Below are 17,616 nucleotides of genomic sequence, written 5' to 3' on the forward strand. Positions count from 1 at the left end.
ATTGACACTGAATTGGTTGTCTTGAGATGTTCAAGAGATCACTGTGAATTGACTGATTAATCATAGAAAAAAATCAGACGGTGTATATGTGTGTGTGTATATATAGTTATATATATAAATATACTCATAGTTTGTCCTGAAATGGCATTTATGTTCATTCGAAACTTTCTCAGGAACATGTTAGTATGATAAAATCACATTTTTTAAAGCTCTGAGGGACCAGCTGCCAGCTGTCCAAACAAGCCCATGTCAAATTTAAATGTGGCATTTCTCCACATCAATGCAATTGTTTGCTTTAACACTTTCAGATTTGTGCCGAAAACGGTGGTGGTGGTGGTGTCGGTGTCTTTTTTGGCTTTACACATAAAGATCAATGCCAAAGGCAAAAACATTTAAAGCATACAGTCAATGCAGCCTGATACAACTGACTAAAAGATCAGTGTACTCCCATTCACACTCATGCCAGAGAACAAACATTTGTTATATTTTTGTCCTAGACAGAACTGGAGAAATGTACTAAATGAAAAGTGAGATGTTTCCAGCCTCTGCCAAAATAAATGCCAGAGCGTCAGATCCTGAGATAAAACAAAGAAATTAAGAGTTTTGGATTCTTTGGGTGAAAAAGTCCAACAGCTCAACACTCGGATTAATTGCCCAAATCGTTTGCAATATGCACTACATGGGTGAATCTCACAAGAACATGTCCTAGTCACATTTCACGTATATGAAACAAGTGTTTTTGTACCATTAAGACATATTATTTTTGGTTATTTTTTCACATTTTCTCCCCAAATCTCAAAAGAAAGAAATTGTTATAAAAATTAAAATTTATCAATCATGCAAAACGCTAGTTTAAAACATTTCTGTATTAGGAAAATGAAAAATGATTATCACCTATAAAGAACAAAAAAATCCAAGAGAGAAAGTATATACATAAATGTTAATATCAATTTCGTATTTTATATACTATTTAAATAATTTTATTTAATGATTAATGGTAAAGTGACCCAGACATGTTTTTTTTTCTTTCTGAGACTCGCACACATACAAAGCGATTTTGGTTTGATCAGACAGTAAAACCTCCTCTAACAGATGACAAGACTGCTTCTACCCCTTAAGCTCTGCTGCATATGGCTGAAATCTTTATTTCACATTATCATAGAGTACTAAACCAATCCACTGCTGAACTGCTTTAAGTAACCAATGAACAAAGGCATGTGGACAAGATGATGAGAGAAAGCAACAGTCCAGGTACTGTAAAAGAATCCTGAGATCGATGATGCTGCATTTTGACCCTTCCAGTTTCTGATTGGCTCCATCAAACCGCACGACCGGAAAATTCAGTTAAAGCTCAATGGTAAAAGTTTGAAGTGGAGCAAAAATTATATAATCATCAGGACAAAAACGTGTTAGAATTAAGCCAATGAAATTAGTAGTGATCTACAGTACGCCATAAAAAATACAAGAAGCACCCCTTATCGAAGTAACTTATATAATCATAGACCAAAAATGGTCTTTCTTTTTTTCATGAATAGGCCATTATATTACTCAATCAAATCAAATATAACTAATAAAAACAAACAAATAAAATAACTTTTCTAGAACAAGAACTGTTCAAGTGTCAGGCAGCTGCAGTCCTAAGCACATATTATAACTGCGTTTTTTTTTTCTTTTCTTTTTTTTTGTCCATTCAGATTTATGAAGCGAGACAATGAACAAGTCATGGTTGAAGCTCACAGAGATGTGTTTAAAGGCCGCAAAAAAAAGACATCTTTCCCTTTGCTAATCTATTCAAACGCAGATCAAATGAAGGCAAAACAGTGCAAGAGGTAAATGGAGCAAGAACCGAATAACTCCAGTGAGTAGCAGACGCCGAGATAAGCGGGATGGACCTCTCCACCCAAAAAAAAAAAAAAAAAAAAGAGAGCGTAAAACGGAGAAAGGGGGTCCGTCGGTCCACATAGATGGGGACATCATTACATCGCCACTTGGGAGTCCGTCACAACCCAATGACGTCCCCTGCACAGAGCTGTTAAATGTGTACAACAGGACAGCATTGTCATAACTCACAAAAGGCAAGTGCTTGTTTGTGTTCTGAACACCACCAGCCTCACAATCACAAATAGTTCTGTTCGTTTGTCAATGTCCCCAGTGGTTTGCTCAATCACTATGAGCCCGGAGGGCTGTGGGCGTCTCCGTCGGGCCACAGGGTAGCAGGTCGTACTAATGTAACACTTTCCGATAAGGAAGGTGGCTGCAATTGCTCACTAACTAAATTTTCGTACTCGCTACTGTCCTCATCGTCGTCATCCTCATCCTCCTGGCCGGTGGCCTGGCGATTCAGGGAATCTGAGCTCGAGCCGTCTCCATTGCCCAGGCCCACACTGGGAGACGGGTGGCCGGGCGAGCCCACGGCTTGGGGCCGTGGTAGCAGTATAGCGCTTGGTGAATCTGGAGGCAGTGCGGTGCTGTAGATCGGTGGAGATGACGAGTTCACTGCTCTCTTTAAACTGGGCTCCACTGAGGGACCTGAGAGCACGACTCGAGTCAGCGAAGAGTGTGAGGAGTCGGGAAGGGCCGAGTTATCGGGAAGGGCAGAGTTATCGGGAAGCGTGACAGCGGCTGCCTCTTGGAGTCCTGTTAAGAAAATAGAGAAGATATTAACAGAAATGGTTTCCTTTTTTTCGCTAATTCGCAGATCAGCAGCACATACTTCTCTCTTCCTCAGCGCTGTTGCGTTTCCTGAGAGCGATTTCCTCTTTGAGTTTGTTTACTTCTTCTTGGATTTTCTCCCTCACTCGTTCACTTTGATCCACTTCACAGCACACCGCCTGCGGGATGACAGGAAATTAATAGATAGCACATCCTCAGCATTATGCTAAATATTATACAAGTATTTCTGATTTTATTTATTGTAAACATTTAAATATTATCAAGGTTTGACATGTAAAGGGCACCTATTATGCAAAATTCACTTTTACATGGTGTGTGTACACAACCACCCTATAATGATAAAAATCCACCCAGTGCTTTTTTTATATTCCCATAAATCATAAGCAATGTCTCAGAACAAGCCGTTCTCAGATTCGGGCGATGTGACGTACTTTTGCCCAAGCCTCACCCACAATTGTTGACGTACTGCAGTTTTTGCATAGACCCGCCCTGAGTGAGAGAGCTGAACACAGTCCGCCATTGTTTTGACGGCAGAGCAGCTGGTGACAAGAATGTCTTCTAAGCGATTGAGGTGTTTTGTCGGATGTACGAATGAACATAGCAGTCTTCGTTTACTCTCGTTGTTATTTGAGGATGGATCTGTACCAACTATTCATGATCCAGCTTACGTTCTCCGGAGTGATAGGCCTATTAACGAGTCGTTTTACGGATATAAAGTTTACCAGTTTATTACACACCCCCTGAAAAGGTGTGTACATATTTGTTTACTGTTAGTTGTAACAAGTGTTTTGTGTAATTTGCTGTGTATGTTGATGATACTGAAAGGGAGAGAGAGAGTTTATTTTATACGGTGTTATACAGCATCTCCTGGACTGAGCTTAAAGTTAAGAAGCAGTATAATGATGCAACTCACCTGCACTCTTTCTTGAAGGGCACTGTACACCTGAAAAATAGCTCGAATGTCTTTCATCACTCCATCCTTATCAAAGAAGTCAGTCCTATAAATAATAATCATTTAAAAAAATTAGTAAACAGTAAAAAGTAGCCCTGTTTTAGGTTGTGTACAGTAGTTTGCATTAAAAATCTGTGCAAATATATGGCCTCAAAGACAAGTATATAAACAAAACTCCTCTTTTTCTCTACTGATAGACCAATATACTGGAAAGACTGATTGATCTGAGAAAATTAAGCAATTCTGAGACTAATTCTAATATGGTTAGAATTAGACAATCCACCAGTACCCCTGGAATTAAAAACATTATTACAAGCTTACCGCTTTGAATCGAGCTAAGGCAAGCAGATAGTTTTGAACACTGGCTGGTTATGTACTTGCTCAAAAAAAAAAATTTCACAGCCTTGCTGAGCATAAGACATTTCTGAAAACATTATAATTTTCTACAGCTACATTCCATGACATTTGCAACATTGCAGTCAGGTTGTCTCACCCATGTTCTTTAATGACACTGGCGTAGTTCTTGGAGGTGTTCGGCACAGATGAGACTTTATATTCCTGTTGACTGGTGTTGCCCAGGTTTGGGATGCTTAGAGATATCTTCTGATTATACCTGCTGGGATAAATAGCAAAATTAAAACAGAAACAAGCGAATTTGAAAAACATTATGCAAGGTATTATGAAATAAAAATAAAAGAGAAACATCTTTAAACAGTTAAAATTAATCATGATTGTCATTTTTCTTTTACCCCACTCCATAACTTTGTATAAGACAGCTTGTACATACTTTCTGTTGGGCCTGAAGAGCACATACTCCAAAGCATGTGTGGAACTATTGGCTGTGGAGATGAAGCTGAAGAGGAGGAAGACCAGATCTGGGATGCCAAGTATATTGGTCAACTGCTTATGGATCACCTGCTCCCTGAATGACATCTGCTGTTGGGTGTTCCTTCGAAACCGGTACCAGCCGATAACATTCTGCACAGGAAAAGAAACATTGTGAAGTGGGTCAGCTGAATTAAACACACAAAGAGGTACAATGCAGAACATATAACCTCAAGTTACCACTTGATAACATATTTTTCTCTTGCGCATTTTTATGCATATTTAATGGTAACTGCTTACTTTTCTTCTATCCTTGAGGATTCTGTTGAGATTTTCTTCATTGACGTTACCTGCATAGTCATAAAAGCTGCAATATACAAAATAACTGTAAGTTTGATAAGAAAGAAAGAAAGAAAGAAAGAAAGAAAGAAAGAAAGAAAGAAAGAAAGAAAGAAAGTGTATCTCTCTAATAATATCAAAAGTTTGGGGCAGTACAATTTTAAAAGATTTTTTTAGAAGAAATTTATACTTTAGCAAAAAGTCACAGTAAAGATATTTAAAATGGTACACAACATTTCTATTTAAAATAAAAGTTGTTATTTTGAACTTTTCATTTTTTTATCATGGTTTCCATAAAAATATTAAACATAACTAACTGTTTTCAACATTATATTACATAATAATAAGAAACGTTTCTTGAGCATCAGATCAGCATATTAGAATGATTTCTGAAGGGTCGTGTGACACTGAAGACTGGAGTAATGATTCTGAAAAATATACATATAAATTACATTTTAAATATATTAATATAAAAAAATAGTTAAATTGTAATAATATTTCACAATATTACTTCTATATTCTTGTTCATATAAATGTGGCCTTGGTGAACATAAAATACTGTACTGACCCCAAACTTTTAAATGGTAGTGTATATTTTTATAACATAATACATATTGAAGAACGAGTCTACTAAATCCAAGCACTGATGCAGGACATTCTTACCTAAACAGTTGTGCACAAGGTTCATGATTATGGACCTCTGAAAGTCAAGTAAATGCAAGTGATTTATTAATCAACATTGGAGTAAATGAATCATGCTGTGAATGTTCAAAAGATCTACATTTAAATATTCATATGCATACAGACAAGATTAACCTTGCAATGGACAAAGAAAAATATGCAGGCAGTGTGCCATTATGAACAGTCTGGAGGACAACATGACCTTAATAATGGCTTCATACGGCAAATATAAGAAACTATCCGGACCCACTTTTAATGTTGTGGAGCCCTTTGTGAAATTCTTTGTAAGGTGATGAGAGTTGAAGGGGTCTGGGAGCAGCGCCAAACTCAGACACATAATCTCTAAATGTTGGAGAGGAGCTATTTCCAGTATTTTGGACTGGAGAAAAAAAAGAAGGTCTATTATGTTTGAGACTTTATCTCTCAGACCTTACAAATTTTACTCCGAAATACTGGCTGACACAAACTTTAAAAACAAATCCAGTCAAACAGTTGAGAGGCTTATCAGGTTGTTGACAACAAGGGCAGTTTGCTACAGTACTTTGGATGGTTGAGAATGAACAGATAACAGCAGCAGCCATATCTTGAACTGATAGCTCAGGACAGGAAGGCCATCATCACATCCTCACTTTGAAACATGTTATGTCTGTGATCTGAGACTGGAATTAACTGAGGATTTCAGTGATGAGCTGCATCCTGTTTTGTTACTAAAATGGTCATCCAAAAAAATAAAAATAAAAATAAAATAATCAAACAGGGTTTTACCTATTACACTGAGGAATTCTGAACTACCGATGTGTGAGTCGCTGATGCTTAAAGTTTCCTCTTGTCTCACTTCTCCCAACAGGAAGCCTTCCTGAAAGAGTCAACAATTTTGCTGTTAAAATGGCAATTTAATGGCAAAGATAGTGTAGTTAAAGTCACAATGAAATCTAAATTGACAACTCATTTTTTATGGAATATCGCAGTATTTATTATACCTGTGCACATCATTATTATTATTATTTTTTTTTTAAATACAAGTGCCCTCACAATCTTTAATTAAAAAATAACTTTCCCTCCCTCTCGCAGAGACATCTCTTCTGTTCTCTGATGATGTGTTTACTAGCGTGAGGGAGGGGCATCCTGTCACAGCAATAGCAAACCACGACCATCTAACAATCCAATCAATTCCCAATGGATATAATAATTTTTTCTTGTTCAAGAAGACATTTCACTCAAATATAAACCTCACAAAAGAGAAGACAAGTCTATTGCAAGCTTCGTTTCATTACGACTTTAAGACAAAATGTTAATGTTGACATGACTGAATAGGCACCTTCCACAAACAGATTATGTTTAAAAATTAAGTATTCATTGCTATAATTATTTTTTATGACCGTCCCATTACTACATACGGTCTAAAACCATTGTTTGATTTAGCAATTTCCTAGCAATAAACATAAAAATTATGCTGTCACTTAGTCTTTCCGTTCAATTGAACCCAAGTAGGGTTCAGTTCAATACAAAGTTTATTTGTATAGCGCATTCCACAATATTGTCTCACAATGTTTGATCAGCTTTACAGAAAACGCTTGTTTCAGTGTAGCAATTAAGAATTATTCTGCGATCAGTCAGAGAAGAGTGTGTCAAAGTAATGGCAGTAATATACAGATAGAAGAGTGGTTAGAGGTTAGTAAACATCATGTATTCAGGTAATAAAACAACGATTTTGTTAGGCAAAATTGTTAATAATAAAATATGTTTTTTTTTTCACTTATACAGTAACAGGCCAACTGCCATTAAAAGGAGGATACAGACATTTGACACATTAAAAAACAAACAAACAAAAAAACATGAAATCTGCACCTCTAATGGCCATGATATACCAAAGTGTATATGTTAGTCAAATGTGCACTCAATTCATGCAGTAAATAGTTTGTATAAAGAGGTCTGAAATGGAGAAATGTCATTGCTGCAAAGGGAGAACAACAGAAACACTGTTCTCCAGGAACTCAGCACAAATTCAGTGTCTGTTTACGTGTTCAGTTTAAGCAACTAGATCACACTGAAATAGCTGATTATGTTGTAGAATTAAAATACAATTAGGTCATGAAGGTGGTTTACAATCAAAACCCCATAAATATTATAGGCTAGATGTTGACAGTCCATACCATAAACACGTTCAACTTAAGTGGTTGGCATTTAGATATTCAGTAAGAAAAAAAAAATACGAAAACTATCTTATCTTTGATAGGTTGAAAACAGGTTAAGCATCACACCTGACTAACCAGCTCAAAACAACTATGCGAAGCCTGCAGGGTCAATGACAGATCACCTACTTCCTAATTCCAGAGAGAATGACACAGAACAATAAGTCTATAAAAATTATCCTTATGTAAAGAAATGGGTGAATACTTAATTCAATATGTGTGTTAGACATTCAAGTATGCATTTGACAGTTGTTGCTGACAAACAAGTTAGCCGGTCAGCTAATGTGACTATTTTAGACGCATTGATGTCTATAACACTAACTCGACGAGATTTAATTCACTGAACGCTACCAGGCCGTATACAATTATGAAAGTGAGCGATGATAAACTAAATAAACTGGAATGTCACTTTCTGACAAGCTTGTGAAATCCGTCGGCTTGTATGTTTGCTAGCTGTCACCCTGACTGCGTCTCAAAACATGGTAAGCTGCCTAGCTAGACCGCATTTTGTTGACCATTAAAGGCGCATTCTGAGTCAGCTCTATTTGACTCATAATATCTTAAGTGCCGCAGATATGAAATACTACAAAAATGACAAAGACTCGAAACTATGAATGTTGAAATGCACTCTTGATGCTAACGAACGCTGTCTAGATAGACAGCTTACCAGGTTTTGATACACGGCCATTCTGTAGCCACACCAGGAAGATGACACCGGGAAATGAATTAATTCTGATTTGATGGAATAAACTGTTTGTTGTTTCGCTATACGATCGTGCACTTAAACATTTAGACTCAAAGTCAGGTGACATAGTACTTACATGGTCACAATTGCTGTTGGCACTGTGATAACACACAGAACTAAAAGTATATCCCGAAATTGACGCCGCCATGATGGAAACATACGCGCCGAGCCCACAATCCTTTGCGCACGCACTGTACGTCAGCCTGTACATGAATAAACAAACCTTCTTTTCATGAATAAACAAACCTTCTGTTAAATTGTCATATTTGTTTCCTTTCTTTCTCTTCAATGTCTTAGGTAATATGTCTTAATAGGTTAATTGGGCTTCTTTTATATATATGTATTTCTATATAAAAGTTTAAATATCTTAATGCTGACCCTAAAAATGTAACATTCTTTTTTATTTTTTGACTGGATGAATTTTGAAAACGTTATAAATAAAATATATAAATAAAATGGTATACATAATATAAATGTATCTGTTTGAAACAAAATATGTACCTTAAAATTAGTAAACCTTTATTAATAAAACGATATTAAATATACATTAATATACTTACTTGGTATGTAAGTCATAGTTTTTACCATATGATTCTTAAAACGTTATAAATAAAACATTAAAAATAACATGTATGTTTATATTTTAAACTAAATATTCCTGTCAAATTTGTATCGCTTTGCATTCAATTTTGAATATAAAATAAAATTGTTAAACTTTCAACCTTTATTTTGTAACGTCACCGGATGCTGCTGAGACGGGACGTCATGATGGAATCGTCCGGTTGCATGCATGGAATCGTCAGTGAGAAGCACGCATATGGCTGAAGACAGTCTGGTGCAGTGTACAGAATCAGACGACTTTGCTCCTTCAAAACTCGGAACAAAGGAGTAGTAAGAGATATTGCTTGATTACTTCGCCCTGGTTTTATTCGATCTCATATTGTAGGGAGAAGACCAGCACATATTACATTTATTTGTTTACCTCTATGACACCACACATGAATATTGTATATTCTTTCCAGCAATTTCTGCAAGTGAAATGTTACACCTGTATATGTTAAATAGAAACAAAACAGAACAGGATTGATTTGAGGGATTCCTTTGAATGTAATCTGACAAGAAATTATTCTTTTTTAAATCTGGTTTTTCTCCTGATTTTCTCGAAGCTGGGATGAGGCTTATAAAAGAGAGCTACAGACTTACAAGGAAATTGGAGATGTGGGGGAAATATGGTAATTATGCTGTTTTGTCTTACATGCTTGTTTATGAATGCCCTTCCATATTGATTTTCTCCTTCAAGTTAAGTCTGTTCTTGCAAGATATAATATGAATACAAACCAGCATCATTGTGTGGTGTATTAGTTACGTTCTGTAATTTATGGCAATATAAAGACTAATTCCTGTGCCTCTGGTGGAACTTTAGGTTTGGTGAGGAAAGTATGGGCCGAGTGATCAGATGGATAGAAGCACAACATATATCTGAAAATGCTGCCATACTTGATATTGGGACTGGAAACGGGATGTTCCTTATGGAACTGGCAAGTCAAAAGTTCAACAGATAACTGCATTATTTAGTAATATTTAATCACTCAATTAATTGAAATAGGATTTGAAATCATAGAAATGTAAATAAGTATAACTATAAATGATGATAATCGCATGAATTATCCCTTAAGGCCAATCGTGGCTTTTCAAACCTTACTGGAATTGACTATTCCAAGGATGCCATTGAGCTAGCCATAAAAATTCTGGAAGAGGAAGGCTTAAGAAATGTAAAATTTCAGGTATTTATTTAAATAATTTGGTTTAGCATGCATAAATTAAGTAAATAAATCCATTGCTCAACAGAACACGTAATGAAGAAGTATTTCTGTTTGTGTGTTTTACATGTGACTTCAGGTGGAGGATTTCTTGAATCCCAGCGCAGAATTGAAGGGCTTTGATGTATGTATAGATAAAGGCACATTTGATGCCATTAGTTTGAACCCAGAGGACAGAGAGGAGGCAAAAAAGCACTATGTGACCTCTTTAAGAACTGTTCTGCAACCAGGCGGCTTCTTCATCATCACCTCCTGCAACTGGACCAAAGAGCAGCTGATGCAGATCTTCAACCCTGGTACCTGAACTAAAGCACATTTCTTTAACTAATAGTGTTTCAAATACTGTAAAGATTGTAAGAAAGTGGTTTCTTGCAGGTTTTGAGTTGGTCTGTGAGCTGCCCACCCCTCGTTTCCAGTTTGGCGGTGTGACGGGTAACAGTGTGACGGCTTTGGTATTTAAACAGATTGACTGATCTTCAAGTTTTTAAAATGTTTTTCATTGTAATATCATTAATGTAATTGTATAATAAACTTTTTTGTTAAACGTTTGTTTTATAATACAAATGAATTACATTTATTTACCCGTTACACATACACTGGTGTAGTGTAAAGAGAGGAACACATGAGGGCAGTATTGAGCTTAATTTATTGTTAACGATATGTCCATTTTGACGTTCTCAAAAGGTTGACGTCTAATAAAATGTCAGAAACATGAAGTAGGCTAGTTAATTGCTGTGTAGTGTGTACACTGTCAGATAAAGTTCATTTTTTTGTATGTGGGGTTTGTCTGAAAATTTGAACTATATATCGCTACAATGACAATGCCTGACTGCCAGTTGTAATGAAATGCAGTGGAATTTGTTAAACAATGTTTACATTGCCATTTAATTGTTTTTATTTCATGCCAAGTTTTCAGGCAGCACTGAAACATCCAATTTAATAACGAATTATAAAATCAATTTAACTAAATAACCAATATTGTCAAAAAGCTCTTTTATTTGTGAAACATAATTTGTTTATCCATTTACTAAACATCCATTAATTGAGCAGTTTTCACGCACCAGAGCTTCACCCGAAGCTTTCAAACAGTCTTGCAAAGTTCTTAAGCTGAAAGCGTCTGTGTATTTCAATGAAACGCCTGAACATTAACAAACGTCTCTCGCTTAATACTGGGTCACACTGTATTGACACCTCAGGAATAGCATCAATGGTCTCTGTCACCACTGTTTCTTGGGAGTATTTCTCTTTCTCTGATGGGTCATTTTTAAGAAAAAGTCTGACAGCTGCACCTGATAAGAAAATGATTGAGCATCCAGTACACGACCGCTACCACGGCAACAGTGAAAGAGCAATAAAAGACTGGCTTTGGGCCATGATGCCGTGGTACTTTAAAGTGAGAGAAATCCCACAAACCTCTCTGGTTATTATTACCCCATCTCAAAGCCGGAGAATGAAATGAAAAACAAAGACCTGAATTTGAATGTCTCTTGGCACCTTCTAGAAACGAAAACAGAATTTTATATGAAATAAAAGGGTGCGAAAACGTCACTTTTTTCATGCATCAGCATTTCATGTCAGTAAGAAACCGAGCAAACAGAGAATCCAGGCACCTTTTGCTGAAGAAAGAGTGAATTAATAGTGTGCGAGATCGATGGCTAGCCAGTGTAGCCTACATAAATGTGGAAATCAGCCGTGAAATCCACAGCATTGGATCAACCGCACCATGTCCACTGAAACATGCAGTGACCTTGAGCTGGATAGCAGTTTGCAGGCTTGCTGAGGGCAGCCTGAGTCTTTTTTTGGAGTACTACAAGGACATTAAAGGGTCAGAAAACTAGACTGTTAACAGATAATTATTTCTATGCCATTAGTTCACTTTTAAAAATACTTTTGCTGATAATTTACTCACCCCCATGTCATCCAAGAATCCAAGATGTCCACGTCATTCTTTCTTCAGTCGAAAAGAAATTAAGGTTTTTGATGAAAAAAAATTCCAGGATTTTTCTCCAAATAATGGACTTCAATGGGAACCAAACTGTTGAAGGTCCAAATGGAGTTTCAGTGCAGCTTCAAAAAGCTTTAAACAACACCAATGAATAAGGGTCTTATCTAGCGAAACGAGCTGTCATTTAAAAATAAATAAAAAAGTTTAAGTTTTATAAGCACAAATGCTCGCCTTGCTCTGTTCTGTGATGAGCATTTGCGACTCTCCTGTTCAAACTCGTTCATCAAAGTCATGACTCGAAGGGTCCTAGATAAGACCCTTATTCATCTGTCATTTGAACCTTGAACTGTTTGGTTCCCAATGAAGTCCATTATATGGAGAAAATCCTGGAATGTTTTCATCAAAAACCTTAATCATCCAACCATGACACCATCTGCCTCCTACATGATTTTAATGCCATTTTTATCTTAAAACATGAATTCATAGAAAATAAATAATAAACATATTTTTTTTCCAAAATTTGTAATCTTTTATATAGAAATATATAGTGCATGATTTAGAGGTTAATATATTGTTTAAATTCAACTGGCAATTTGTGTAAAAGATTCAAGTTACTCATTAACATCTTGCTTTTTGTTTTGTTTGTTTCAATGGTTTTTTTTTTCTTTTACATTCATTCCAATTACTGATGTCCTGCGGTTTAGCAATAACCTGTGGCAATCACAAACATGCAGAGCTCTCTTACTCGTGTGATCTGATGTATTCTTATTAGGAAATTCCTTCCAGTCAAAACCATGAAAACAATATCAGTTTCCATTACCAGGTGATGAACATTTAACAGATTAATGAATGCTGCAGTGAAAAGCCCACACAGTATTATTTAATAAAAGACTCTTGATTGTTCATGACTGTTGACCATTATCCTCTACTTGAATCCAAGAAGAGGGCATCATTTGTTTCACATTTATCTGCATAATTAGATTGTTAAGCCTTTAATTCAACATCCAGCCATGGGTTGTTCTAATGAAGAAAAATTAATCCATTGCGTTAATTTAATTGATCTTCTACACAAGTTTGCAATGCATTTTCCCTATATTCTGCTAAATACAAGCTGCATGTGAAGAGTTCAGATGCAAAAGCCTCTAAATGCCATTTGAAATTTTCTTCTTTAATGATGATTTTTATCAAACTTGTATATTTAAGTTCAGTAATTTCACTTAAATAACAATTAATAGGTAATTATCATTGCCATTTAAGTGAAATCACTAAACTTAAATATACAAGTTTGATAAAAATGATCATTCAAGAAGAAAATTTCAAATGGCATTTAGAGGCTTTTGCATCTGAACTCTTCATGTATATTGTATACTGAACATTTATTTTATACTGCTACTTGTCTAGCACGCTAGGTCTGCAGCGGATGTAAATGCACAGTGATGAACTAAAGGAGGAAGAACTGTAACAGATTAAACTCAATCCTTCTCTCGTCACGCAGGAATGGGCCCCAGCAGGGGGAGTGCAGAGTAATGGTCGGACTAAAATACATCACCTTTGTTCTGGGAAGTTCTGGGAAAAGGTGAAGTGCATGCAGTGAGACGTGGCACCTGCTCTTCGTGATGAAATTCTTTGAGATTATGGCCTGCGTGGATGCTAACAGCACGAGGTAATTGTAGATGGATTGTGAAAGTGGGACACTTAAACTGTGAAAAGGTGAATAAATAATATTCAGGATTTTTTTTTAAGTAGCCTATCTAACACTCTCTGAGGCTTTCTATTTCGTCATCCATCATATTAAAATGATATTTTATTTTGGGTTAAATGATGGATTCTAAAAGGTGACTGAAATGTTGATGGTTCTTAAAATAGCTGCCAGGTCATTCCACCATTAGGGGCCTATTAGGATGTAAGCAAATGCTTTTGCCCTGTGAAGACTGAGTGCACAAAATTCCCAGACTAAAATAAGGCCCTTGCTAGGTTTAGGCTAGGATCATATGGGATAGAATCTAACTCAATGTAACAAACTGCACTGAGACACAAAGTTTGAGGATCCAAATGCAGTGTTTTGATGAAAGGGTTATCCACAATCGTAAGACAGGCAAAAGGTCAGAGCACAGTAAATCAGTCCAATCAAAAAAAAAAAAAAAAAAAAAATCCAGAGGGTTAGGCAGGAATGGGAAAACCAGGACCCAGGTAGATATAAAAAAACAGGAACATACATTTTTGCTTACTTGAAAAAAGCATGCAAACCGATTGCACTTAAAAAACTGAGTAAAGTGAAATAGGAGTACTAACAAGTGCATATCTAGTAGTGTACACTTACAAGAGAGTTCATATAACTTAAAATAATTTGTATACTATACTTGATCTTTTACTTTAGATGTACTCATTCTAGTTGTGTAGAAAACAAGTGGAAATGCTCATAAATGTAGTGTTAGACGTACAAGACATCACAGTTAATATATGATATGTATAAAATGTGTTACCTCACTGTTATCTATAAGCTAGTGTGCTCCAAAAATTAATCAATTAATTGATCAATTAATCTCAACGTTGGATAGATGTTGTATTGTGGTTGAAAATGAAAATTGGGTTGACGTCAGAAACCAACATACACCCAACTTTCATTTCCAACCAAAATCCAACGTCTGTCCGACATTGGATGTTGACGTCAATCCAACGTTGGGTTCTGACGTTAACCCGACTTTCATTTCCAACCAAAAAGCAACCCCTGCAACCAAAATCATCCCCTGACTGAAAAAAACCCTACATTTTTTTTTTTTGAGTAGCCCAATGCCCAACATTGTGATAGATATTGCCCAAGATACGGTTAATTAGAACCTTTGCAATAGTAATAGGGTGTTATCTACTTTGTGAGCCAAGATCTTGGAAGTATAGGTCCCAAATTAGATGCATGCAAAGAGGGAGTTGGGGAATTTAATAATGAGCAGTCAGAAGTAGCACGCCTGACCCCCACTCAGTCCAAAAGAGATTTTAAAAACCAACCGGCCCATATGTTTGAAATAAATGAACGATATGGCATATAAAATCAATGGCTTGACAGTGACCCACTGCTACAAAATCAATAAAGCTGCAAGTTCTTGGCCCTTGTTTAAATGATGTTGCGTGTCCTCAGTGTGAGTTATCTGCAAAGAGTTCACTGAGCCAATTTCCATATGATAAGAGGCTAAAGGAACATCTGCAGCTCACCGTGGTCTGCATCTGGGACTGTGCAGACGAATGTGCCATTATCGCCCTCGACAGGACAGATGCTTCAGGCATGTCATCAGGTGACATACCGCTAGTTGTCGACACTGGTTCAAGTTTTTCACTGTTTGCCCTTTTGGCTGTGAAAAGGGCTGGCAAAGTAAGCCAGTCATATTTAAAGGGATAATCACCCCCCAAAAAAGAAAAATTTGTCATATCTCTCATGTTGCTGCAAAACTGTTTTACTTCAAAATAATTTTGAAGAATGTTGGAGTCCAAACTACATTGGACTGTGCAGACTTTCATTGCATTGTTTAATTTTATAAAACATTTTGTGCATGATAAAGAAACACAAGGGTTATGTTTTTTATGTGTGAAGTGTGGTTATTGTATTTTAATAAAACTAAAACCATATACCAATACATATACCATATTATTTTATTTTGACTGATATAAAATAAAACATATATAATTGTATTTCAACTAGTTGCCAAAGCAACATCTTTAGAATGAAAAAAGAACATACAAATATAAAATCTAATTCAACATGTTCAAACAAAAAAGCGTGAACTCATGTATCTACTAAAATCACCTTGGAATTAGTTGGATGAATAATAGTGAAAAAAAATTAATAAAAATAATAAGTTGGATCATTTGTTTGCGAACACTTGCGTTCAAAGTTTTAACTGTGTATCTTTTATGTGGCTTATGATGAAAAATGAAAGTGCAATGTTTTTGCAGTTTACTGTAGATAAATTGTGTCTGCTTGACAGAATAAAAGTTAATGTATTTTTGTAATGGATTGAATGGAACAGATGGAATAGTGATGAGCATGCATGAGAACTCATTCAAAACTATTAAAAAGCATTGAGAGGTGCAGAACTATAATCCAGTCAATGAATGGCTGCTTTAAAGAAGCTAAAACTGATTAAAATTAATAAAAAGTAAATGTATTCAATTTGTTCTATTCCATTCTATTCTGTTAAATAATAATAACGAATGAATAACTTTTGATTGTTAATATATGCAGAAGTCTCCCTTCTCAACTCTTTCTGGGTTAACCCTTGTCTGTCACGTTAGAGCAGCATTATAGGTCACCATTCCCTTCTTAAACTGTACTGCCCCTCCATCATTCGGCCTCCTGCTGATTTATTGCTTCGCATTAAAATCTGTGACACAGTTTTTTGTCTCAGCTGAGCAATTGGCCGCTTAAGCAGCTCTACTAATTGATCCTGTAAGACTTGTAAATCATGCTGGTGTTCCTCTTTTCTGTCTCTCTCAGCCTGTGGATTAATCTCATTATGAACTGCATTACACTCGCCAAGGCGCATTACTAGGCACTTTTGCAGCTTACAAGGGACTCTACCTCCATGGAATAAAATTCTGCAGATGGTAGGTCAGCGACGACTGTGCTCTTAGCCAAAAATGGCAAAATATGGTCTTTTAATGATAGGGGTGTGACAGTTAGGCTATTATATAACCGTGAAACCAACGGTTATAGTTGAACACCTATGTTGAGCACCATCAATAGAACTCTATAACCACCAAAACCATGCTATTTTTTTATCATAGAGAATGTTTACTAGTTAGTTAGAGTTAGAGTTAGAGGTCCTTCGGAGGCTGGTACTGCTGGAGATGATTCGGGTGAGGTCTGTGCACTTCAGTATTGTTATTGTTTACTAGAAAAGAGAGAATTGTTTGAGGTAATTTAAATAAAGTTGATATATATATATATATATATATATATATGAAGAGTTCAGATGCAAAAGCCTCTAAGTGCCATTTGAAATTTTCTTCTAGAATGATCATTTTTATCAAGCTTGTATATTTAAGTTCAGTGATTTCACTTAAATGGCAATGATAATTACCTATTAATTGTTATTTAAGTGAAATTACTGAACTTAAATAAACAAGTTTGATAAAAATCATCATTAAAGAAGAAAATTTCAAATGGCATTTAGAGGCTTTTGCATCTGAACTCTTCATATATATATATATATATATATATATATATATATATATTAAATTTAAGTAGCCTACTAAATTACTAAAACTGAAATAAAATAAATTAAATCTAAATAGAAATGTAAAAAACCTGCATATATAAGTACATAACAAAATTACTAAAACAAACTAAATATAAAATATAAAAAAATAAAAAATATAAAAAAATAAAAGCCCATTCAAAATACTACAGTGTAAATGGTTTTCTAAAATCAGAATAGCATACAAACAGCAAT

General features: G+C 35.7%; 2 protein-coding genes across 3 annotated transcripts; one reads left to right on the forward strand and one right to left on the reverse strand.

Moving 5' to 3' along the window:
* Window positions 1-1,676: 1,676 nt before the first annotated feature.
* On the reverse strand, window positions 1,677-8,618 carry abraxas2 (abraxas 2, BRISC complex subunit). 2 transcript variants are annotated; one of them, XM_039668358.2, is made up of 9 exons: window positions 8,484-8,618; window positions 6,236-6,326; window positions 5,453-5,489; window positions 4,751-4,817; window positions 4,413-4,603; window positions 4,119-4,241; window positions 3,587-3,671; window positions 2,714-2,831; window positions 1,677-2,637 (listed from the first exon to the last, which is right to left on the reverse strand). In XM_039668358.2, exons 1-9 carry the CDS (start codon window positions 8,616-8,618, stop codon window positions 2,168-2,170), a joined length of 1,317 nt encoding a protein of 438 aa, XP_039524292.2. In that variant the 3' UTR covers window positions 1,677-2,167. The 2 variants fall into 2 exon arrangements, with proteins under 2 accessions (XP_039524292.2, XP_039524302.1); XM_039668368.2 differs by having other exon boundaries at window positions 4,119-4,238; window positions 8,484-8,603.
* A 519-nt stretch (window positions 8,619-9,137) lies between these two features.
* Window positions 9,138-10,775, forward strand: eef1akmt2 (EEF1A lysine methyltransferase 2). Its single transcript, XM_039668380.2, has 6 exons — window positions 9,138-9,298; window positions 9,574-9,639; window positions 9,831-9,945; window positions 10,084-10,191; window positions 10,307-10,523; window positions 10,603-10,775. The coding sequence occupies exons 1-6, from the start codon at window positions 9,198-9,200 to the stop codon at window positions 10,698-10,700; spliced, it is 705 nt and encodes a 234-aa protein (XP_039524314.2). The 5' UTR covers window positions 9,138-9,197; the 3' UTR covers window positions 10,701-10,775.
* Window positions 10,776-17,616: the final 6,841 nt, after the last annotated feature.

The sequence above is a fragment of the Pimephales promelas genome, chromosome 15, assembly GCF_988280905.1.
Source record: "Pimephales promelas chromosome 15, fPimPro1.hap1.1, whole genome shotgun sequence".
Taxonomy (NCBI): domain Eukaryota; kingdom Metazoa; phylum Chordata; class Actinopteri; order Cypriniformes; family Leuciscidae; genus Pimephales; species Pimephales promelas.